The sequence below is a fragment of the Chaetodon auriga genome, chromosome 15, assembly GCF_051107435.1.
Source record: "Chaetodon auriga isolate fChaAug3 chromosome 15, fChaAug3.hap1, whole genome shotgun sequence".
Taxonomy (NCBI): domain Eukaryota; kingdom Metazoa; phylum Chordata; class Actinopteri; order Chaetodontiformes; family Chaetodontidae; genus Chaetodon; species Chaetodon auriga.
The window spans coordinates 7,631,613-7,658,246 of record NC_135088.1 but is presented as its reverse complement, the minus strand read 5'-3'; the positions used below and the strand labels follow the sequence as shown (position 1 = coordinate 7,658,246).

The window sequence follows — 26,634 nt, the reverse complement described above, 5'->3', positions numbered from 1 at the left end:
ATCAAAGGTCTCCACACTCTTTTTATTCCTTTACTATAGGGGATGTTAGCATTTCACCTCATATGCAGACTGATGCAAACAAGCATAACACAGCCTCCCAATTTCCCATTAGCAAAGATTTGCTAAAAAAAATGGCTAGGATTAAGGAATTAACAGTGTAACTATAGATCTTCAGTATCTTTTCTGTTTTCTTCCACAAACTTGGCCACGGAGTAACACTGTCCACTGCCATCCTCTTTCACTGCGTGATTCAGATTTGAGTCTGTCAGACGCTTCATCCCAAGACATCTCCCATGTCCAACCTCTCCAATACTACTATGATGTAACATGCTATAAAAAAAAGCCATTGCGTAACTGTCAAAGGAAAAGAAGAAGAACATTAACAAAAATCTGAAACATTGTGGAGTAAAAGCTTCACTAGCTTCAGGGAGTCCCTCTCCTGCCCAATCCTACTAATGCATTTCATTTCTTTGCAGAACGAGATATCACTCGTGTGCATTTTTCCCCTCAGAAAACCAAACAGAAATGACATAACCTCTCACAAAGGCAGTGGTTTTCTCAACAAGCTAAATAGAATTCCTCCAAGCATCTGGATATAAAAGGTCCAGAACGCAAGATATGTTGCATTGTGACAGGCACTAAAGTCTGTGTGCAGGGCACAATCTGAATGAATGGCCTGAGCTAAAATAAGCTTAACTCCAGAGTCTAATACTAGAACCAAGCAATAGTAAGATCTGCTGGCACCTAAGGTACAAATTGCATCGTTGTGGATCTGCAAAATGTGCACATCAGATCCTCATTTTACTTTTAACACTGCAGGCTTTGCCAAATGCCGGAAAGCAGCATGTCAAGTATTTGATGTCAAGGTGACCTGGTGAAATGGAAGATCATAGAAACAGGGGCGGCAAGAATAAGAGAACATCCTGATCAAAGACTGTTACGCAGCCGTAAGTGGAAATAACGAAAAGTAAAAAAAAAAAAAAAAAAAAAAAAGCAGAACGAAAAGTCATTCTTTCAAATATGCTCACTATTAGTTTGTGTGACTTTTTTTACGTGTGAGATCCATTTTCCGTGTGTTTTTTATAAGAGATGTGTGTGTGCGCGTATTTTTGCATCAGAGTGCATCCATGCGTGTGCACTCAGGGAGCATTAGACACAGGCTGATGGGAGCTGTCAGTCAAAGGAGGTGTTGGGAGATGGGTGGGAGGAAGGTCGGAGGGCTGTCGGCTTCGATCCAACGTGTCACAGTCTGAGCGGCTGGCCGGCTGTGTCCATTTCAGCGAGGGGCATTGGTCAGATGGTGTGTGTGTGTGTGTGTGTGTGTGTGTGTGTGTGTGGGGATAGTAACCAGCCGCTATTGCAAAACCTTGCTTTGAACAACACAGTCTCAATGAGCCACTTTATTACTGAGATTCAGTGAAGTGGATTTTCTGCTGTGGGCATTCAATACATAGATGTTAATTAACAGAAATCACTCTACAGTTTAGACCGAGGCGGTTTAGCCCATTTACTTCATAAAAGGTGTTCAGGTTATGGAAGATGGGTTACTGAGAGGGATGAAGAAGCCCATGTAAAGGAGGATATACGGTATGTTAACATTTAATGAATAGAGGGGATACGTTTAGGATTATTGCCAACATTACCATTACTTTTAAAGAAGGGAAACTATACTTTATTTAGGCACTTACTGTAATGTAATGAAAAAAACTGGGATTTTTTTGCTGAACATTTCAGTATGAACAGCCACTTTGCTTGATTTAAAAGCCATAATCTACCTAAAGCAGGGATAAATTGTGTGTGTCTGAAACATTGCCCTTCTGTAAGCAACAAAAATGTTATGTCATTTGGAAATTGCAGCAGTTTTTGTATTATTTTAATTAACCGTGCGGCCTCGCATGTCACAATTGTTACCCCTGAAAGGGGGAAAGAAAGTCTTCTTGTAAGGACACGTTACCATTAGCTTCTGAGCCCCTGTGGTGTCTCGAGACTTCCATTACTGAAGTGGCCTGGGGTGCGTGTGCCTCTAAAAGCTCCATGCAGGATGCTCTCCCATCAGACTGACTGCCTGGAGGCCACCAAGAGGTCACATTGAAATGCATGTGTGGCAGAGCAGATACAGACAATGAAAGAAAGAAAGACAGAATTAGACAGAGAGAGAGCGAGAGGAGGGAAAAGAGGAACAACGAAAGGACAAGAGAGAACAAGCAAGCGAGAGAGAAGCCAGATGCAAGCAAGGTGCCAGGAAGGCTGATGAAAAGTCTGCACCATTTCAGCATAATGCACAGGTGCTAATCTGCAGCCCGGCTGCTGTTCTCTGCTCTCTACCCAAAATTCTGGTTGAGGCATCAAGCAACAGCTGCTAACAGATACTTGAGGATTTGCCTGTCTTTTCAGCCCAGTGCAGCTGCAAAGTGCAAATGGAGACAGACAGCAGCGTGATGATGTTGTCAAAACGGGGAAAAAAAAAAAAGAAAAAGAACAGAGAGTAAAAGAAATAAGTCACTAGTTATACTTTTACATCTGTTTCCGTTTCCTTCTTTCTATCATCTTTATTCTTTTGCATGATATTATGTGGTTTATACTGCCTGTTAGGTTTGACATGGTGAGGCGTAGCGCGTGCAGCATCAGCAGCTTCAGTACAATCACTGTAATTACAGGCATACAGTAACCAGTACATGTAAAACGAACTAAAATGAGAGCTGTCAGCTGGATTTGTTAAAATAGCAGATCATCTATTCCACACTGCTGAAACACTTGGTCTGTAGACACAATGTTAGGGTCACGAATCTTAATGTATGCCGCTACTATTCATGGAAAACACAGCCTAAAAAAATCCCCACTTCAGATACATAGCATTGAAAAAAATTGTTAAGTCCAGCCTCATGCACTCTCATGTTCTTAGTATTTATTTCATGTCCATATTGTCGTTGTGCTAACTAGCATGCTATCATATGTTGTTGATATGGGTGTTAATTGTTTACCGGGTCATACTTACTTCAACAACTGAGTGAGCGACACAGAGAAGGTGTAAATTGGAACACTTGGTCACAGCTGCTCATCTGTGATGGATATTTTTCTACCTTATATTTGTATTTCCAACATGAAACTTTCTACGCTAATGCACAGATTCAACATGAAACAGACTCTTTGAAATCACAGTAGCCATACATACATATACTCCGTCACATCGTCACATTAACGGCAACTTGGGTAACTTTTGTGACCCAGCGCCTTGAGTACCTGTGACGGACAACTTAATGAGTACCATTTCTAATTCATTTTGACAGCAGTGGCAGCAGGCCAGTGGAGAGTTCATTCATATTGAAGCACCTTCTAAACACTGTGGTGCCATGTCAGTGAGGGAGAGAGAGAGAGAGAGAGAGAGAGAGAGAGAGAGAGAGAGAGAGACAGACAGACAGACAGACAGACAGACAGACAGACAGACAGACAGACAGACAGACAGAGGGCTTGTTTTTTGAAGAAATGGGGCTTTTATTGTCATAGGAGACCAATTTACACTCTGAGTAGAGATATTGCTGAAATAGCATAAAATAGAAAGTTCAATTAGCACAAGGTCAGTCAGTCCCAGAGCAATGATGTTGATTTACAGCTATAATATCTTACATGTATAGCAGAACATATCTTTATGAAGTGCAATGATGTGCACTTGTGCGGTCAAGTGCTGAAGCAGTCAGAAAAAATACTTAGTGGGGATTTTGTATGTGTATCTGCAGGATGCAAATTTCAGCTGTACCTTAGATTCCAGGAAAGTTGGGGCGCTGAGTAAAACATAAATAAAAACAGAGTGCAGTCATTTGCAAGTTAACTTTGTTTACCAACAACAGTTTTACGAAGTGTTGAACCTCCCTCCATCCTCGCTTGTGAATGGCTGAGCCTTTCCAGGACGCCCCTTTCATACCCGATCATGATACCATCACCTGTCCTATGTGTTTTAAACAACGTCCCAACTTCTTTGGCCGTGTGCACGTGTGTTTATTTGTGTACAGTTTGTAGGTAATATATAAACAACATTTTGGCAGCTGTCATCAGATGCTGCGAAAACGGTTGCTGGTTCACACAACAGGCTGCTGGGTGGCCATAATTATGTGCGTGTGTGTGTGTGTGTGCACTTTACACTAATCAGAGTGTACTGTAAGTGCCTCACTGTGTGTATAACCACAGCAGGCTGTCAACCATCTTTATGGCAGCTTTGTTCCTGAGCAACCATGTGAGAGATTGCGGTGAGTCACTCAGTCTTGTTTGCTTACGAGCCAGAACAACTTCCCCGAACAATGACGGCTGAGCCCTTTCAGATTTTACCACCTTGGTTTTCTGATGGAAGGGCTTGTGGGATTGAAAACATGGAAACCTCAGTCAAGCATGAGAGCTGGTTTTCTACTCGATTAAACTGGTTTCATGGAGGACTCACGTGTACTATCGATTGATTTGATGGACTTGCTGTCAGTCCCTCCTAAAGCCCAATCCAACCGATCAATCCAGTAGTTATGTGCTGTATGATAAAATATTAAAACACTGCATTTTCATATTATCTTCTATTTTGGCTTTTCTACTAACCAACTGATGTTGAAGCTGTTATGTTACATTTGCTTTTCTTGCCCAGTGAAAAGCCTGAAAATGCTAAATTAAGCACCAGAGGTGATGTTTGGTCAGTACAGATGTCACATTTGGATATTACCAAAATGATCAAAAAGAAGGTTCAGGATTATCAAGTCAAAAGACAGTTTAGTAGACAAAAAGATTACAGTTTTCACAAAATCAAAAGTAAAGTTTAGGAATGTCCCCATCAAGGTTTTGGGCCCTGAGTCCTTTAATATTGGTTATCAGCCGATACCGATTGGATTGTGTTTTTCTGCTACATTATAGCCAATACGGATCCATTAAAATAATCCCATATATAATAATCAATCAATCCTTTGACTTGGCTTGCACCTTTTATAGCAAAAATTAAATAAAACACATAATACCATAATTGAATAGTCAATAGTTCATACTAATAGTTTACAAACAGAAAAGATGAAATTAAATTTGCAGATTAAGAACTCACAAAGTCACTGAACTCATTACATTAGAAGAAACTGTCCCATGGTATATTTTACAGATTGTATAGTTTTAAAAAGATAAACTGCTGCTTTTCTGGAGGAAGCCAGTGTTTGTCTGCCAAGAAAAAGAGCAATTAAAGTCCAGTTTGTGTCCGCTAAATGCTTCTGACAACAGTCTCTGGGATTCTTTACCACCTTAACTCCCTCCACTGGGTTCGATGTATTTACACTCCACTGTGTGTGTGTGTGTGTGTGTGTGTGTGTGTGTGTGTGTGTGTTTGTCTAACAGAGAGAGTGGGTGGAGAAACACTGAGGTGGACCAAAAATTGAGAGAACAGGCCAGAAAAAAGGGGTAGAAAGAGAGAGAATGAGGGACAAAGAGAGTTAATCAAATGATTAATACGCAGAGTAAAATGGAGTCTGTCCACTGGACACAAAGTGCTGTTGAGCTCACTCTTTAAAGCACTGAAAAGCGTAGTTTTTCTTGTCTTTGCTTACAGTTTTTAGCTCGCCTTGATTTAAGCTTTGGCCATCAAATTTGGGGTCGCAGATATTTCAAATTTGGTTGCTGGATCTCACGCTTAACTTTTTTCTCATGACAATATTTTCATAATATTCTCATCAAAGTTATTTCCATCCTCAAATGAAAGCTTCAGACTAATAGCAGCTCTCCGTGAAGGAGACGGCAGCGCTTCAGCTAATTACGCAGGAATGTTTTGACCATCTATGAACTCAGTCGCGTTGGTCCCAAAAACTACAAATCCTGTATCAAAGTGAAGACTTGCTTTGATATTTAAAAGAATGTGGTGTTAATGCGAGGGCCTGTTTGATCTGAGCTTCCTCTCTGTGCCAGACACGAGTGTCATATCATTTTCCAACACGCTCTCTCGCTCATTCCCATTAAGACACAGACATACAAACACACACTGATCACTGCTTTCTCTCCCTCACATCTAATGGCAGCAGTTGGAGCTTTGATTTTTTTCAGAGTCAAGTCTTTGTAGACTCTCCATGGGAGTCTCCTCTTCTCAGAATATGTTGCTTTAAAGTAATTTTGTCTCCTTTTTCATACAAAAATGCAGGATTGATGGGATTTTAACAGAGGTGCCTGTCATTTTGACAAGATAAAGAAAAGTTTTCTGTCGAGGAAAAAACTTTAAGACCAATCATCTCACAGACTGAAAGTCCTCCTTGTCCAGCTTGCTTCAACTAATTGATTTATTTTCATTTTGGTGATGAATTTAAAAGGAATAATTGCATAAAGTGAAAACAGAAATGTACTTACACAGCTACAAAACAATGAATCAATGTCAAAAAAAGAGACCATGCAATGACTGACAAGGTCTAAACCAGATCAGGCCATTAGAGATCATTACATTTTTCTGTTTGTAATTTCATAAACAAGGGTGGATTCTTCCTCATCTGATTTGGTGATATCATGGCTCTCTTTTGTGAAATGAAAACTGGGTTTGAGTTTGTTCTTTGCATGCGTTTCCTCATATCTCTCTGTATGAGACAGGAAAAACTGAGCACTACAGCTTATAACAGTCTTAGTTTTGTGCTGTAAATGTACTCAGTGCACCATTTAAATCCTTCCCAGAAAAAAAAGAGGTATCATCCCATTATGCTGTCCCCTCCTCATGGCAAACACACCCTCATACATACAAGCTTTGCCAAAAACTTTAGAGAATCTCTGTGTCCGCAGGCGTGGCTAAGTCATGCCTGTCTGAGTGATAGATAGCGCTGCAGCTGGTCTCATCCATTCGGCTGTACTGTATAATATACTTGAAGTGGGAAGGGCTGGCCTCCTCTCATTTCTTTTGCTCCAAAAACTGCTATTCATTCATTCATTCATTAGAGAACTGTTTGTTGATGTGTGTGTGTGTGTGTGTCATTGTGCATCTGTGTGTTTAGGAGACTCATTCAAATTCAAGATGAGTTGTTTTTTTTTTTTTTTTGCCAGTTTAAGTTGTTTTATAATAATGCATCATATTTAATGATGCATGCAGAGGGACAGTGCTGTATGTGTGTGTGCGTGCGTGTGCGTGTGTGTGCGTGTATCTTCATGCACCTCTTTGTGACTTTGGCGAATGTGTGTGCGTCTTCGGGACAGGCATCTAGCAGATAGTCTTTCCACACTCTGAGGCCATTGGCAATCAGATGTCAAGTGGCCTCAGCATTATCTGAGCCTTAGCAGACAGTTTTGAGTCAGCTCGATCAATCCACATCCACCCAGCGCAGAAAAGCACCACCTCCAGTTTATTGGAGAAGGGCCCTGAGGAAGGGAGGGAGTTCACCAGCGTGGCAAAAAACTACCCTCGGTCACTGAGGCTTGACTTTGAGCCAAGATGACGGTCCTTACAGAGAAGTGTGTGTCAGTAGAAAACCCGATGGACTCAAGAGAAAATGTCCCAGTCACCTCGCAGCAGTGTTCAGTGAAATTGTAGCCTATTTATTTCAGATCAGTAACATGTTGAAGGACTTGAGACGGGCGGGGGTGCAGTTCGCCATTTCTATGGAAGATCTGAACACAGAGCAACGCTTCAGGCGAGCCAGGAAATGTTGGCTGCTGCAGATTTTTAAATATTATTTTACATAAATTAGTTTCTTGTGGGAGAGAAACTAATTAGCTGATCGTTTGGGGGTGGGAGGTGGGGGTGGGGGGGGACGCTCAGCATGTAAAATCAATGATGATTTGTGCAACAGCTTCTCAAATAGCAATGCAGTGGGCTGCATGCTGATATATGCTTGCTGTGCATGACAGCGCTTAATAGATTGATGAATAGATGGATGACCACAAGTAGCATTACCACTTAGAACATCCCTCAAACACTAATTGAGGACTGAGGCATACTGCATGTAGTATGCACTAAAAACAATGCAAAAGAATGCCAAAAAACCTTCATTCATGAATATAGGAAGTGACTACTTGTTGGAGGCATCTAAGCAAATGGGATCACTTTTCCTTGCCAAATGACTGCAGAGTGATATCAGGAATATTTAATAGATGTAATGGTCTGCTTTAATGAAATGGCAATACAGTCACCAGTCTGATGGAAGACCTGTTGAGAGCAGGGCAGGGAGCTGCATGAGCAGACAATGTTGCCGAGTGTGTACAGATATAGAGCTTCAGTTAAAGCTTTTCACGCTGCCAATGCTGACGGCGTAGAAGACAAACGAACGCTTAATAACACCGTACATCACTTCGTGTAATGCAAAAAAAAAAAAAAAGGGGGCCAGGATAATCTGTTGATCACTAATGTAATCACAACAGAGATTATGTTTTCTCTATACCGACTGTCCTCATTTGCTTTTCGCTCTCGAAATCAGAAAGTAACAAAAACAATAGGAACTATGATGATGACTGTCGAGCACACATTTTTTTAACCTGTAGATGATGTATTTGATGTATATAAGCCTCTTCAGTATGCTTATATCCTTCATAATTTGTGTTTATGAAGTCATTATTATTAATAAGAATGTCAGGTATATTACTGCTCATAAATGTGGGTCCAACATCCTTCATTTGTAGCTCTTAAACTTAAAAAACAGAAGTCCCTGCAGGCCAAAACACTGAATATAAAAACATTCACTTTAAGGATTAAGAGAGAGGGAAGGAAAAAACAAGACAGAAGAAAGCGACAGAAGAAAAAAGAGGCATAAAAAGAAAGATTTTATGTCGTTTACTAAGTCTACATCCTGTCAAACACTATGTTACCTGCCTCACCTGTCTCCTAAATATCATAGCCACTTGTACCAGCTTGTTAACCTTGAAGACAAGATAATGAGCATTGCCTCAGGCATGACTCAGCCAATATGTGGGCGCTCTCTCGCTGCGATGTAAAAGAGTGTTTCTCTTCTGCCTGTGCTAAGTCCTACGGAGAGCAGCATCTACACCCTGGGAGGCTCCTGAGGTTGTGTTTTTCTGAGATCGTGGGGTTGAAACACTGATGGGTGATTTTGTTCAACCGTTTGTTCTTGCCAAACCTTTTGTACTGAGGTCTTCTAGAGGCTGATTTGCCTGAGGAGCAAGAGGCTGACAAGAGTTCAATTTGCACTTGTCATCCTTTTTTATTGCTGACGGGTAAAAGTGTATCTTCAATGTTGCTGCAATCCAGAAAGTTAGAAAAAAAAAACACCCTCTGCTCAGATAGACATCCTCCCAGCATGGCCAGTCCCATCTAAAAATGAAGAGGGTTATCTTTGGGAACCCTTCCTGCACACTGTTTTATGGTAAATATGTGACTCTTAATCGTGGCTTCCTCTCCTCACCTCTTATTTCCCTCCTCTTTCTCTTCTCCTGCAACTTCCACATCTCCATATTTACCTTCCCTTCAAACCTCCCTCTCTGCTGACTACGTCTTTCTTCATGTCTCTTTCCGTCACCGCTGTTATTTTCACTCTCACTTCTGATTCCTTCTCCCCTTCCATTCTGTTTGCACGTCGTCCTCTTCCTTCCATCCCTCTGGCATTCTCACGCTTCACTCCTGACCACCTCCCCCTGCAGGTATTCCTTCCAGGATGAGGAGGACATGTTTATGGTGGTGGACCTGCTCTTGGGAGGCGACCTGCGCTATCACCTCCAGCAGAACGTCCACTTCTCGGAGAGCACTGTCAAACTCTACATCTGTGAATTAGCCCTGGCCTTGGGATACCTACGTACCAAGCGCATCATACACAGGTTTGAAGCTTTCTCTCAATATTCCTCCTCTGAACCCTTTTTTTTTGTTGTTGTTCGTTATACTGTAATTTCTTCAATAGCCTTTAATAATGCAGAGGATGGTTTGCTACCCGCTCTGTCTGCACAAATAACATGAGAGAAATACTTTTTGACTGGTTGCTCCATTGTGTCTCTCCCTGATACACTACATGTTCCCCTTCTGTCTCTCTCCCTTGCTTTTCACCGTGAGCACTGAGCACCCTGGTGTTCTTTTCTCCTTGGCTGTCCACTTCCATATTATTTTCTAATATGACTGCTCCTCCACTGTGCAGAAAGGTCAAGCTGTCTTGACATGAGGGTCGCACCTGACACAACAGTTTACCCTGAGCTGCAGACTATAGTCATCATGAAATGCACCAGTTCTGTCTACGCTGCTGTGTCGATGCCTCATTTAATTTACAAAATGCAGGTTAAGAGCTTTTTAGGCAGAACGAGCCACAGCTATGGCAGAGCCACAGACTCGCATTGGCCAAGAAAGACATGGCTGCAGCCCAGTATTATTATTTTAAGTTGTTGAAGTGACTGAAAGCGCTTGGGGTATCCTGTTACAGCCAGTGAAGCTGCCAAAAAACGATTAATACACTGAGTGAGGGAAAAGTTCAAAACTGCTCTTTTGCTGAGACACTAACCCGTTGAGATTCCTTACTGGAAACACACAAATCTGCCTCATTCCTTTGGGGACAATGCAGATACAGTAACATACACAATTAGAGATACACTGTCTCACACTAAATATTTTCTAATTTGCTTTGCCAAATACTATTTGGAGGAAACGTTACTTGTTTTTTTATATATATACATATTATATTTATTAACCTCAGTGGCAGAAAGGTCTCATTTGAAACAGGCTAATATCACATAGCTTAACATGTTCCCCTGTTAATGCAAACTCAAAACTTTGCCTGTTGTCTCAATGAATCCAACATTATATATAGTACATTCAACAAAACTAATCCCAACTGTACATGCTGTTATTTCATACTCACCTGTCTGTTGGTCAGAGTTTATTTTCTGTAACACAAGTGCTGTTTTCATCCATTCATTCATTCAGATTTTTCACATTAAAGCTCTTCCAGTCATCATTTTACAGGTGACCTTTTGGTGAATTAAACCTGACTCTGACAATGTATTGATGGAAAATTTCACTAGAAGTTATCATGTGAGCTACTTAACTAGCAGTTTATTTCTGGCCATGGCTACTGTATGAATACAGGCTTTTATATGAACATCATTTAAAGGAGGACTTTAGATACAGAAACACATACTTAGACTACTGCAGGCTACCCACACACATCCTAATGTATACTTTAACCTTTTTATGACTCTTCCATACATACATACAGTACTGTATGTAAGTACATTTCTCGCATGGACGATCTAAGTAGTGCTTTGCTCCAATCTCTGAGGCATTGTGATGTCCATATTCCATCCGCTGCTTACATTTACTCTGGTGACCACAGTAAACATAGAAAGAGAGGCCCTCTCAGATCATGACTAATAGGAAACATCACCGCAACAGAGAACATTCATTTATCAACACCCCCTGATAACAAATTACGCCGTTTAACGTAAAGCAGGCTACTTGTTCTTGTCCACGCTCTTAAACCTTCACAGGAAAGAGAGGGAGAGAGAGAGTAATAAATGGGACGGATTATTAATTTGCTTATTCATTCGGTCCATTGAGGGGTATGAATATTTAAATCGTGTTTTCTATTTCAGTGCTGGAGAGGACAGACTTGCCACTTGATGTGCAGGTGTTGGGGGTGTTTGTTTAGACGGAATCAACATCTTTTCAATCTGCATTCATTAGCTTCAAATAGGAAGAGGAGCTGAAAGTAACTCTCAGCTCATCTCTATGGAAATTGAATATATAATTTCCTCCCTCAGATGTGGACGTGATGACTTTGGTACAGCGAGTGAATGAACTTAAAGCGTTCAGAATGTGTTTTTGTGTGCGCAGTATGCACCAGTGTATACGTTTGTGTGTGCATGCAGGATGTACACATTCTCCTTCCGCTGGTCTCTGATGATAATTAGGGGAGTAATGATGATAATGACATTAATCGCATGCAACATGATGATACACTAATTATATTATTTGCAAGTTTGATCACAACTGTGACAGAATATGCTTGGCAGCAGTTGGTTCAATATGATGTCCAGATTCGTTAATCTAAGCTTCATTTATCCAAGAAGTCTCATGGAGATAAAGATCTCCTTTAAGAGACCTGACAACAAATATACATCCTGTATAAGTTCACAATAAGAAAATTCGACCACTACATACAAAGACACACTAATTGAGACAAAACAAATATTCAAAAAATCTTAAGTGGAACTTTAAAGTCCTTCGGAGGGTCTCAAACTGCAATTTGTCGCAGTTCATTTTGTAATGTGCATACATGCCGTCTTTATAGCACTTACAGCATGCTTACAATTAATAAAAGAGGTATGGGGGTCATCAAAAGCAGACTGCAATCTGGAGAAGGGCTGGTTTGTGGACGTGACAAAAACATACAAGATGGTATCATCAGCATTTTGTTTTACGTGTTTTACACAGCATCCCAAATATTTTTTGGAATCTGGATTGTAAAACTACTCCCATCAACTACAATCGATAGAGCTCACCTGGGTTCTCGGCAGCAGTGGAGTGATTTTTGACAAATAAAAGTAATTTAATCAACTTGGAAAAAGCTTACATAAGGTTTTGTGTGGTCAAGGTCAGGGTAAAGATCTTGAGGGAGTTCTGTCTCCATCTGTAACTATACTGGAATCCATGAAAACATGACAACAGCAGCGGCCACAACAGGACACATTTCAGTCTTTAGCATTGCTAATTACTTTGAATAATGAGCTTGCACTCTATGGCGAATATGAACAATCTCAAGGGAGCGGAGACTGAACAGCAGTGAGGTTAATAACACCAGCTCATCTCTCAGAGCCTGGACGGAAAATCAACGACAGGGCAGCGTCATCATGGTGACACACGGGAGCCTCTGAGCTGATATGATGCAAGGAAACAAAAGAGTTTATGGCACTTTGGGTAAGACTTAATAATTATTCATCTTTGCTGTCTCGCTCAAAAAAGTGTGGCTAACCTAACGCTCAGCTCAAAACTCTGACAGAATAATTTTTTTAGATTTCTTGCAGTGTTCCTAGATCTCGGCAACTAACTTGATGAGTACAATGTTATTATCACTAATTAATAATACTCCATGTTTTCAGAAACCTATAAATTAATCACATTACATTCCATCACGTGTCAATCTTTTTCTGTCTAAATAATCCTTTTGTGGTGCATAAGTATATTTTCGTGAATGCAGTGTGTATTTGCAATTGGAGACATCGTATTCAGAATTCAGTCAACCTCATGGGTGTCATGCATCCGGTTCAGCCTAATTCAGGGTTGGTTAGTCTGTGTTTTTAACCCTAAGCTCTCTGAGGAGTTTGAATTATTAACAACAGAATGAGTCTCAATTAGATGACATCTTCAGAGACCTCACGAGTCTCTCCAAACAAGTGGAAAGACGGAGAAAGACACAGTATGTATGTGTCTGCGTACATTTACCTCGTCACAGTCTCTTTGACAACAACACAACAACAACAACAACAATAATCTCTGGCTGAATCCTCAGGTGCATTTTTGCTGCCTCCTGGAATCCTTGTAATGGAAAGACTTGCATGATGTCCGCCAGCAGAAACCCTTAACGAGTCATTATGCCTCAGCATTTCATTGGGAAACACACTGGCCATTAAGGTGGTTAAGAGACTAATTGTTTGCTTCTCATCAAACTGACAGTGATGGATATGCTGCAGACAGATCTCACTTTACAGTCAAAATGGACGGTGCATCAGTGTGTTGTTAACCACAGCACTAGACATCACTAAATCCTCCACAGTGGCACCTAAAATGAATGAGCATTTGCTCTTTTTATAGTGTGTTGATGGGTGAATAATTATTGTCAACAATATACCACGAAAAGACTGAAACCATGACAATAAATACAGTCAGTGTAGCAGAAGTTGATATACAATATGTTATTACTCACGACTCACTGAGCCACATTATTGCACTGGGTGACTTGTTCTGTCATGACCATAAGCGTGTGGACCCTGTAGTCTTCAGTTTCAGTGATAAGTTTGTTGGTACTGTAGGTACTGTACCCAGCTGCAGTTAGAACATGTGGGCTTGGGGCTGAGTGCCACAAAAAGGCTGGAAAAGTTGGAAAGTAAGGAGAGATGGATGAACACACTGTCGCGTTTTGTCTTTTAGAAATTGTCCAGTCGATTTATTCAGATTTCCTATTTCTTAACAAATGAACTGAAGCGTACTGAGAGCCAGCTGTTGCAGCAACAAACCTATTTCAGCCAAAAAGGATTCTTTTGCAGGCTCCTGCCTTACTCCCTCTGACACACACACACACATGCACACGCACACGCACACACACGCATACACACAGTATATCATGCCTTCCCCTCATAATCTCTCTCATCATCATTCCCCCTTTTTTCCCTCTTGTGCTATTTTCTCTACCTACAGTAGTTTTATTTCTTTCCCAAGCTCTTCTTTAGCTCATCCTAATTTCTTAGTCCTGGTTGTGCAGGATCTGTCTTTTTCTCAGAGGGAGTGGCACGAAGTGTAGCCCTGCTTCAAATAATTTATTTGCTCTTTCATCCCCTTTTCCTCCAGAGGTCTTTCGCCAAGCTGTCAAAAGGGAACATGGTCTTAATTCACCTATATGGTTAATTAAAGGTGAAAGAAAGGAGGAAAAAACAGTCTCAGTGGGTCTTCTAATGGGTGGTTCTTAAAATGTAGAGGTAATATAAAGTACCGCAGATTGCATGGAGGCATGCAGGCATAGTCGTTACTCTTACTCTCCATCAGCTGCTGGAAACGGCGAGCGTTTGTCATGTCTTCAAGTGAAGTATTCTTTATTCATGGAGTGTGTTAATGTTTTATTTCCCAGCAGAAGAAGAAAAAGAAGAACCAGGAGGGAGGGGAGGAAGGGAGGGAGGGGGAAATTATACACTCATATTTCATAAATACAGATTAAGGTGCCAGCTGGTGCCAGCTCTCTGATTTCCACCACAAAATGGTGAATTGAGCATTATCGTTGTGGAAAATCTCCCCCAGCTCAACCCCGCTCACAGCAGCAGATTAGCCGATGGGAGGAGGTCTGCGCTCTGAACATGATAGAATGTTTACTAGCTAGTCTGCTCCAAAAAACATCACTAATTGCCTGCTTGTGTATCTAACTCACGTGCCTGCCTGGAGGAGAAAGAAAGAGCGAGATTTTGGCAGAGAGCAACGCATTCAAGCAGTCAGAAAGGCAGATGGGGAGACAGAAAGAAGGAGCTACAGGCAGAGATAGAGTCAAAGATCCAGGCAGAGAGGGTGGAGAGAGCTAAGGTTTTTTTAACACTCCTTGAATGTTTCTGACTCAGTGAATTATTCATCACTGGTAATTGTGATGTGAGTTTTGGCCTTGGCTTTTTAGTGCCGACTGGCTGCTTTCAGCGTCTGCTGTGCACTCGCCGCCTCCCAAAAATCAGCTCCAAATTAGACTGGGGACTTGTCAAGCCCGACTTTCGTCAACCAGACACACTCAGTATGTGTTGATGAATAAGGAATGAACATCTCTCGGTTGCCACTGTCACGCACACACGCAATGTTTACCCATGTGCATAAACGGGGCGAAACACGCACGTACACCTGTGCCACTCTCACACTTGTCAGAGCTGCTTTTCTTTAACAGAAAGAAGAAAGGGTGAGTGAGAGACGCAGCAGTTTGCTGGGGTGGAGCTGTTAGCCTCTGTGGGTCTAGTTGGGCTTTCAATTCACGTTCAAAGGCAGCGGCTGTCTGACTCGCTCTTCGTCGGCTGGTGGGCGTGGGCACTTAGAACTGAGGGATTCTGTCACCATGCGTATCTGCATGTTTCTGTGCAACTGTGTTTTATCGCGTTCATGTGTGTCTGTGTGTGTGTGTTGCTTGTTTTGAGCGTGTGATGTAGCTGTGCTGTGGGCTTTCTGGGGCTTCCAGAGCTCCTCCACCCTCCTTTGTGGCAGAGAGGGAGAGGCACAATCTCAAACAGCTCTCTGCTTTTATTCTGGAGTGGAGAAGAGAGCTAGTAAAGCAGCAGAGCCATGAAAGAGCCTCTGATTAAACCGCCTGAAATCTAGGCCCAGAAAACCAGTAACAGCAATTTCACTGAAGCAGCTACGCAGTTTTTTTCAAACTGAATTGAATTTAGTGGTAATCCACTGAATTAAAGATTTTTATAAGGCTGAGAACAATCCATCCACTTTACATTTTGCCCAAAGCTACAGAAACAGAAAAAATGTAAGACATGATGTAACTAGAGCTGCTTATCGAATCTCAATACTTTTGTACTTTTGGCACAGTCAGAAACGATTAATGGATTTGTCGATTGACAGAATATGAGTCTACGACAATTTTGATAATCAATAAATTGTTCAAGTAATTTTTAAGGTAAAATGCCAATTATCAAATGGCCTTCAAATGTGAATATTTGCTGGTTTTTCTCAGGTGTCTTTGTCAGCAATCTGAAGGTTTGGACTATTGGTCAGGCTAAAAAAAGCTGAAGATTCTGCTTTTTCTTTTTACATTTTATAAACTAAACAATCATTCGATTAATGGAGAAAATAATCTGCAAATTAATAACAATGAAAATAATCGTGGCAGTCCTACTAACAAGTACCAAAGCTGGCACTGAATGTCTGCTGATATCTGTAATCTATTTTGAATTTCTTATAAAATAAAACATTCCAATATTTGAGAAATTGTTAAATACAAACATATAAAAAGACTGTTTCTCTCCAACAGGCCGCTGAGGCATATGTGTGTGGATATGTGCTTTCATAAGTTCCTTGAATGATTGGAGTGTGTGGCTGCGTGGTTGCATGATCTGTGCCTGTGTGTGTGTGTGTGTGTGTGTGTGTGTGTGTGTGTGTGTGTGTGTGTGTGCATAAGCCTCCGTTCTCAGGTGTGTTGGCCGCTCCAGTATCACTGCAGTATCGTATGACCAGGTACAGGCTTCAGTTACCCCTCTGCCTCTGATAGCAGGCTGTAATGAGGCCATTAGATCCTAGTAATAGCTTGTAGGGTCAGTCAACCGAGAGAAAAGCCAGGGGGATCAGCTTGCGCCAAGCTCTCCTCGCCCTTCGTTTCACTCCTCACTCAGGAGAGCCCCAGTTTTTACATCCACTCTTGCCTTTTCCTACTGCTCACTTCATTTCTTTACCATGCTTGCTCAATTTGGCCTTTGTACTCGCTGCCTATCTCTCTAAATTTACCCACAGCTCTCTATATCTCCTCCCCTCCTTCTACTCCAATCGTCTCATTGACTCTCCATTTTCTTGATTTATCCGTTCAAACTAGCTATATATTCTGTTTTCTCTCAAATCGTCACGACCCCGCCTTCAGCTCTCTCACTCAGTAAATGTAAAGCTGTCTGACTTCCTAGCTCTGTTCACCTCCTCTCTTTCAGTCTGGCCCGTACGTCACAAATTATTTCTTTACTCCCTCTCTCAGTTTATCGTTATACATTTACTTTATATCCCCCTCCCTGTCTTTCTGTTTCTCATTTTTTCGGGCCAAGTGATTGATACGCAGCTGTCAATTCATATGTAAAGCGCTTTCAATTATCGTTTTATCACTTTTTGCTGTCAGGTAAAAAAGGAAAATCAGAGAACCAGACAGGAAAACGTGCACCCAAAAAAGCCACAATTTCATGTACGACTGCAGTGACGAAGAATGACGGATGATTACAAATTGCTGTCGCGATAGTCAGTAAACGGTCCAGGATCTGGATCAAGCAGCTGAAGTAAAACACTTCTGTCCTACCAGGCACCCACACACTCACACACTTCTACATCCAAGTTTACTTATTCCAGTATTTCCCAACACATTTTTTCTCCGTTGGACATTTCATCAGCTAGAAAACTCTTTCATGCTACGCGCCTTTTTGTTGTGTCATCCCGTTCAAAGTGGTAAACGCTTGCAGATGGTTGAGGTGTCACCTAGCCAAGCAGTCCTGTCTTCACACAGCACTGGTGTGACTGGGGCTGCAACAGACCCATCTGTTTGTCAGCACTAATAGATGTTGCATAGTGGTTATACAGGCTAATAAACACAGGGGAGAATGAAATATTCAGGCCACAACTCAAAGTGTCCTCTCAAGTCTTTTACTGTAGAAATGAACAGTAACTCATCCAGACATAGTTACATAATTCATATCAATAACACTGTATAAAGTCACTTCATTCAGTACACACTGCACAGAAAAAACTGAAACGATATAAATGGCAACACTCAACGATTACTCAAAATACCATCTCCAGATGTTCGGGAACATGATTGTTTGGTACAATGAAAATCATATCATCAGTGAAAATGAAATGTAAAAACTACCATTCCCTCTAAAAGTATGACTCACATTGAAATATCTGTCAAAATAATCGCAGTATGGTAATAACTATAATCAAAATCACAGCTCCTCGTAGCTGCGATGAACACAGGGTCAACTCTAAAGTCTGAGTCAAGGAAAATACAATATCCTGTGAATATCAGCACTGCTCTTTCCCCAGACATCATCATTACAGTCTGACCTACTTTTCATGATGACTTTGTTCCTGACAGAAAGACTTTAGTTTGTAATTGTTGGGTAATTCTTTTATGTCAGCTTCTATGAAATGAAAACAGAACTTAATTCATGGATCATTAAACCGAATGCAACTGAGAAACTGTGAGCATTGATTGTGACTGTAAGAATAGGCTTCATAAGTCTCTGAGGTTTATAAAATATTGACTTAATTTTAGTGCAAAACCGCTATTTATGCAGGGCTGAGCCCATTAAGTGGATCTGAGACTATTCTTTCATTTGTTCTGGTTTTAAATAAATCTCGTTATTTCGTGTCTTGTAACATAACACTTATTTAGTACTTTAAGCTACTGGTATCCATCTACCACTGGATAGCAGAGAGTCCCGTTTAAAGAAGAAACACTCACTAAATCCACTTCTTTAAGATGTCATTACTGTACATGTATATGCAGTCACTTTCATGTTAACTGGTTCTTTGCATAGAAGTAGCTGACTACTTTAACTACAGTACGCGTTTGAGGTAAATGTACATGCCTTGCACTCAGAGACATCTGCTTCCCTGTCATTGTCCATTCCTTGAGCTGCATCTGTTGCACCCTTGCTGGTGTTAGCTAGTGTTTCAAACCAGTGCAGCCCTGGAGGACGGCGGTTTTTGAAAATGTGAAGGAAGCGTTTTCAAGCTAAAACAGGTGTTAAGTTGAATGTCTGCTGTTGTAGGAACAGGTCAGTCATGGCCATCATCACCACCTCTACCTCAAAAGCTTGGCTTTTACCATGTGCCACCTCCTAATGAGCCTCGCTGCTTTGCTTTATCTCTTGAGCCACTTGTCTCAGCACCTTCTTGTCCTGTGGCTTCACAATGGCAGCATGGCCTTTAGCTACAAAAGAGGCTTCCGTGTTCTCGCTTACAGCCTGCTTTTTTAGCAGCAACACATGCCCCTCCTCTCTCTTTGAGGCAAATGTCAGCTAATTAAGGGTTACATGTTCGACCTTTCTCACCCCCATCTGGGCCGGCGCCATTCAATCCGCCAAAGCGCCCATGAGCCGAGCTCCATGCTACAGGTCGTCCCTGTCTCTGAGAGTGTGCCGCAGACACACACGCGCGCACAACCAGGCACACACAAAACACAGGTCAGCATGGCCTTTGATATGCTAAATACCGCTGGGTTCCTACAGGGCAGCAGACTCAATTAGAGGAGACACACTCATTCTGACACTGAGGATGCACAGTGGGTTTGACTGCCACAAAGATGATGTGTGTGTGTGTTACAGTGCCACAGTCTCAATACTGTTGTGATTAAACAAAACACATGAGATGTCCAAATGCGCTTTTCTTCCTACAACCCTACTCCAAAAAAATTGGGAAGCTGTGTAAAACATGAATAAAAGCAGAATACACTCATTTGCAAACAAACTGCATTTACTGACAACTGCTTTATGAAGTGTTCCTGAGCCCATGCAGTAACATCCTTCATCGAATCATGTGTTCACAAAGTGGTGAACCTCTCTCCATCCCTGCTTGTGAACGACTGAGCCTTTCGCAGATGCCCCTTTTCACCTGTTACCAATCAACCTGTTTACCTGTGAAATGTTCCAAACAGGTGTTTTTGGAGGATTCCACAACTTGTTTGAAATGCGTCGCTAGCATCAAATTGAGAATACACAGATATTTACACAAATCAATGAAGCTGATGAGGTGAAAATTAAATATACTGCCTTTGTACTCTCAGATGAGTAAATGTTTTACACTGCATCCCGACTGTTTCGGAATCGGGATCGTACTGCTGCTTCCGTTGCCAAATTTGTTCCCTTAAAATCTGCATCATGTATTAATTTGTCTCCTACAACAGAAGGTCATTTAAAATGCAAAGACCCCTCCCTCCTCCACAGATTTTTGGTGCCATAGGAGTCATTTCCTGAAATCGTCCGCTGGCCTGATCACAAAACGAGTTAAAAACGCACACCTGAGAATGAGCAGGAAAAGCATCTTCACTTCACCATCGCTGCTAATGTCCACAAACTGGTACTTCTGAGGCGTCCTCACGCTGTAATGTCGATGTCAATTTCAAGGTGTAGTAATTCTCAAATTGAACACTGCATTTGATCATCAAGCACAAACGGAACATTTGAGAAGGCCGCTGAATATTGAATGTCGTCTCTCCGGTTCAAAAGCATTTTTAGAGCTGTGGGGATGCATTCCAGAGACAAGAGAACAGAGAGGAGCTGAGAACACACTGTACCCTTCCACTGATGTAGTCTGCAGCTACGCACAGGCATGAAGGAGTGGACTGTTCAGATAAAAAAAAAAAAAAAAAAAAAAAAAAAAAACACACTCCTGTCTTATGAGAGGATGGTGATTAGCAGAATCTGATGCTGTTGTTGAAGTGTGGTTAAGCATGTCTGTGAGTCTCCAAGCATCCACACACATTATGTTATTAGGAATAGTCTAAGGTTAGGGATGAAAGAGAAGGTTGACAGTGTGAAGGACAGATAAAGATCAGTGATAATGAGAAGAAAGAGGAGAATAATGTTGCGTTGAGTTCAAATAAATGGCCAGGAGGGACGCCATTGGGCACTGAGCTGTTCTTTGATGTGGCCGATTGTCATCAGGGACCTTGATATTGTTACTGGTGCCTTTCTGTCACTCTGTAACAAGTCTGTGTTGCTCTGAAGTCTGCGGCTAACATTCATTCTCCTCTCTGCTAATTTGCTTTCTATGGGTCTGCTATGTTGCTGAGTATTTAATATGGCAACCGTTAGTAAAGCATCACTTTCATGGGAAGAGAGGGTGATTCAGCAGGGAGAGCGATTATCAAAAAATACGTGTAATCAGAACAACAAAAGGACGCAAGTAGCTGAACGTAAAATGGTAAATGTCAGTCTTTCGCAAAAATACAGAAATAGACTGACTAATGGTTCACTTTCCCGACTAAAATGACTTCAAAAGACGTCGATTTGAGAAGTGTCTGGAAAATGAAATGGAAATATAAAATTACAGTAACAGGAAACTACTCCCTGTATTCAGTGTACGTGCTGCAGAACAATTTTTTATTTTCCTCATAAAATCTCTGCACAGTAGTAGTCTTTGCACCAGATCCAGTACGTCTTTTAGTGCACTGGTAGTTTTCTGCTCCTAATAACAGATTCAGCTTCCAGAAGAATTTGGAGTAACTGTGTCGCTTCTAGGTGCCATTTTGGATTGATGTGGCGTCGAAGAAAAAGAGAAAAAATAGGTGCAGAAAAACAAATATCTGCTTGAAAACGTGAGAAAAACAGACAACACAAGGGATGACGAGAAACAAGCAGGAGGCAAAGGCGACTCTATGAAAAGCCTCAGTCTACACCTGTTCCTCTTCTCAGGTGTCTCAGCTACTCCCACGGCTTCACCTGCTGTCCCTTCCTCCCCCTCAAAAGTATTAGATATTCATTTGCTGTCGTCACATGCCTGACACAGGGTGTCATTTTAAAACGTTTTGATCTGTGGTATTATATGACCATTTTCGTCACTCACTGAAGCAAAGTGATTCAACGAATCGATGAGTCAGCCTACTCCATAGTCACCTCCTGGAAGCTTTTACATTTGATGATGTGTGCACGAAGCTTTGGGTGTCACTCTGACACACAGGAAGTGCTTCAACTTCAGCAGCAGAAAAAGGGGTTTGTTTAGCATATTCCGAGCAAGAACTGGGCAATTAATATGAGCAATGGAGCCTCCCTGGCAGGACAGATAAAGAGGAGAGTGCCACCTACAGAGGCTCAAGCGTCATCAGCAGCAGATAAGTCATCAGAGTAGCGCCCACACGGTTTTATTTACAGGTAAACTGTGGGAAGTGCGGTGCTGAAACACCAAAGCCATGTGAATTTATTACTGAAAATGATAAAAGAAGAACAAACCAAAGTCAAGGATCTTTTAGATTACCACTTTAAAGTATATTTTTAAGGATGTGTCTCATGGGACCAAATGTGTGAGGGTGAGATGAGACGGCGGTGACTACAGTAACGTTCACAGAGCAGAGGTGTCAACTCTGTCTGACACCACCGCTCTGGTTCTGTGTTAAATAATTCCTCTGACTGGTCTAAGGGGGTCACTATCATCAAAGTCAAGTTATAGTCTTGTCTAATCTGAATAAAAGTTTGAAGGATGACTCATATGTCACCGATGACATATCAGACAAGTTCTCATATCTAAATAATTACCTGGGTTGTTTGTCACTGCCTTCAAAATGTTCAAAGAACTAATTCTATGAGTGGCCTCTTGCTTTAACTTTGGGGGCTGCAACGCCTGGTTTCAAGTGTCAAAGCCATTTTGTCAGCCGGCTCTTCAACAAATAACCAATCTCATTATTTCACACCCACAGACACGGCATTGTGATGTAGCCTCAGAGCAAACAGTTAGTAAAATCTGCTCTGAGTCATGAGGAAACGTCTTTATGAAAATGCGTGCCTTGAAAGTGTAAAATATTAAAGTGAACTGAAGGGAGCAGAGTGAAGGCCAGTGCAGACTCGCTGCCTATTATCACTGTGGTACTTAGATACAAAAACCAGTTATTTCTGCACACACACACACACACACACACACACACACACACACACACACACACACACTCCAAGACTTCTTCTTGCCGTTGGATTGCCAAAAGCTTAAGTTTGATAAAGATCAAGAAAACTTTGGGGTTTAAGGTAACAAACCATATTTTACAGATTTAACTACAGTTGTCTAAAGACTCTGCTCTGATTGTATCCTCCTTAAGGCCAGATTTTGTAAATCCCTCTACTGCTTGCTTTCCAAACAATACTGCTTATTAGAATTTATATATTGTACACAAAAACACATACTGATTTCACTGTCCTGTGTTTATGTTTTCCCTTCCAGAGACATCAAACCTGACAACATACTCCTAGATGAACATGGTAAGATCCTTTGTCTTATTCTATTTTTAATTCATTCATATGGGTGTCAGGGGGTGGACTTCAAAATCCAGAAACTGTACAATAAGCTTTGATTAGGTTTTGTAAGTGTTTACATCTGTTAATAACATTCGACTTAAATGGTGACTTGACTTGGCTCAGCATTACAAATTCGAGACCTAACTGCTTCTGACGAAGGATTTTACCAAACCTCCGACCTCTGGGATCACTTCTGCACAGATCAAAGGGGTTGAAAGGCTTAGAGGCAGGTCTCACAGTCATAGGCCTTGCAGCATAAAGAAGGTAAATACCTCATACCTTATTTTAACAAATGCAACAAAGAGAAGGTGTGCACACATGCATCTTTATTTTCTGCCCACAGTGATAGTCGGCGTTGGGTGAAGCGCTGTGACATTTACATGGTGTTTTCCTTCTCTGAGCTTTAGGATAAAATAAGACAGAGGGATGTGATAGGAGTGTGGAGGACAGGGTGATATTCATCATGCCTCCTCTCTCTGAGGGAAAATCTGCTTCTGAATGATTGATTAAGTCTCATCATAGGCTTTAGTGTCAGTTTCAGTTTCACACAAAGAGACATCTTGCATGCACGCACACACGATGAGAAAAGAGGCAGAGAGCGCAGTGTGTGTGTGTGTGTGTGTGTGTCTGTGCGCGTGTGTGTGTGTGTGTGTGTGCGTGTGTGCGTGTGTGCGTGTGCGTGCATGAATGACAGAGGGGAACGATTACAAATCAAGGCCACATAAAGACAGACTGTAAATTTCTCCATCAATATGTTAATCAAGAGGAATATTAAATTACTTCATGTTATGATCCATCGTAGAGACACACAGACATCCGAAGATAGACATGATGGTACAGTATGAACACGTACACCATGTGGCAAAAGTATTACAACATTATGAACATTATACCTTAAGTGCTGGGATGAGACCATGTATTTGACAATGGTCACTGTTTCAGATCTAACAATCACAGTGTCACACACTTTTGCCATATCTTGGTCATTGCATGAAACAAATAGTTTAAGCCCTGTTTAAACTCTCTATCACGCTTTCCTTGGAGTGTGGACCCCCACATACAGCCTCACCTGTTAATTAATAACCCCTTACCATTCTAGTAGAAATGAGCTTAACTCGTCTATCCAAGGCATACGCAAAGCTAATTCACAGCTGTTCTTGAACCATGTGGAGCACATGTATCAGAATTACTGTGCTACAGGCATTGAGTAACAGAAGTTGAACAGGAGTCTCTCATGGTAGCCCGACAACCTCAGTAATGACAAGACTCCAGGAAGCAGCTGCGTCCAGCCAAGAAACAGTCCAGCATGTAACTCCTCACAAAGCCACACTGTGTCATTTTTATATTTGTGTTAGATATTAGGTTTTAATTAGCGAGCTTTAGAGGTGCTGGTAGACAGTTTTTGTTAGTTTGGACAGAGCCAGTTGTTTGCAGTGTTTTTGCTAAGGTAAGATGATTAGCTGCTGGCTGTTGCTCCATATTAGCATAAATATGAGAGTGATGTTAATCCTCTAATCTAATTTTCAAAAAGCAAATAACTGTATTTTGCAAACTATTGCTATCACTATTACTTTAAAAAGGACAAAAATGGTTATGTACTCAATGGACTAAACTTACATCATGAATTCACACCTGGTTCAAGCAATGGAGGTGACAGATTATAACAGTACAGGACTGCTGTGAACAGACAGTAGGCCATATATTAAAGATCATTTGAGCATGAACTTTACAGTTACTTTACACAGGAAATACAAGGATGCCACACAAAACGTGAACAACACCTCAAATCTTATGGAACAGGTATATAAAATAAACAATGTAGTATTTGGCCTCAGGCTCAAGAGCAACAGATTTTACAGTACACTGCACGTATTCTTCATACACTGATTTCCCCCAAGTGGAACTAAGCAGTCGCAACCATGAAAAACAGTCCACGACCAAGTCTGTCCACATACTTTTAGCCATATCGTGCACACACATAGGCAGACACACACACAAGTCCTGAGATCTCGCAGGGCAATGGGCAGCTGCTCAAGGGAGCTGAGCAGATATGTGGGACAGCAGCCCTGCTGTCGCTACAAACTGGAAGCAGACAAAGAAAGACAGAGAGCGAGACAACACAAGAAGAGGGAAAGCGATGAGCAAACGTTTCTGGAAAGACAGATTTGTCAAAGGAAGAAAAGCTGGGTAGACAAAGAGAGAAGGAGATACGTGAAGAAGAGAGATAAAGACGGACAAGAGAGAGAGAAAGGCAGTTTTGTCAGCCTCAGCCTGGTTTCCATAGGACATCAGACGTTCACCTGGGTTTTTTTTTCTCTCTCTCTGTTTGCGTGCGTGTCCTTTTAAACTCAAGAAGCACTTCTCTCCCCCTCATGCATTCTACCCCCACTGTTATTCTGTGCAGACCTGTAGTTTACCTCTCCATTAAAGCCTAAAACAACATGAGGTATCAGAGGAGGGGGAAAAGGCTGTTTCACTTCTGCACACCACGTCAATTTTGTGAGCTGGAATTGACCCGTTCCTCTGGGAGCTGCTTCAAATACAGAAAAACAATTTACTCATGCACATGTGAATCGGCGCTGTGCCTAACGGCGTAGCCCCAGGATGCTAGAAGAAGCTCCAAGAGGGCCGTTGTCTAGGTTATCCACTATGAGCCCGCACACATGCTATGAAGGCAGGCACTACGTTCAGGTAATATCATGAGGGAAGCCACACCAACACCCATGGGACTCTTTAGAGAAATACAGTATATGATCTTTCCTGATAAGAACTAGCAGGTAGAGTTAGCTTATGTAGGTAAAATGATGGAATTAAAAATAGGCTGAAAACAGGTGCCAATGCTGAGGTAGTAAATAGCCAAAACAATATACAGCCGTTTTTAATATTACGAGAGCGTTTTCACATCAAAATGCATGCATTTGATTGGCCAACACACACATTGCAGGATAACGATGCATTGCTGTTGCTGCAGAAGTTGAGCGAGGTTGAACTTTATTTACTCTGCCACCCTACATTTGTTTTGCTGGAGTCCTCTGCGTTTCATTCTGGTGCGGAAATGTGGACGCATGCCAATAAGATTAAACACTGAGAATTGACTACAAAGAGAGTGAAATGCATTGGTATGGAAAACGAAGTACGTAGGGATTCTGACTTGGAAAAGGTGACTGAGAGCAGGAGAGCTGAGCCATGTTACATGATGCTAAGACATATTCAAAAGTGTGGATACCTGAAATGGCCAACAGAGATCCAGAATGGGACTAATAGTAAACTAATTTGTGTACGCAC

The 26,634-nt window shown here is 41.5% G+C and overlaps 1 protein-coding gene across 1 annotated transcript in view; it reads left to right on the top strand.

The window, feature by feature from the left end:
* Positions 1-26,634, top strand: part of stk32a (serine/threonine kinase 32A) — a 58,465-nt gene that overhangs the window by 12,171 nt on the left and 19,660 nt on the right. The window contains exons 5-6 of the mRNA XM_076751165.1: positions 9,568-9,741; positions 23,276-23,313. Coding sequence (XP_076607280.1) covers positions 9,568-9,741; positions 23,276-23,313 — 212 coding nt within the window. The remainder of the gene's footprint in view (positions 1-9,567; positions 9,742-23,275; positions 23,314-26,634) is intronic.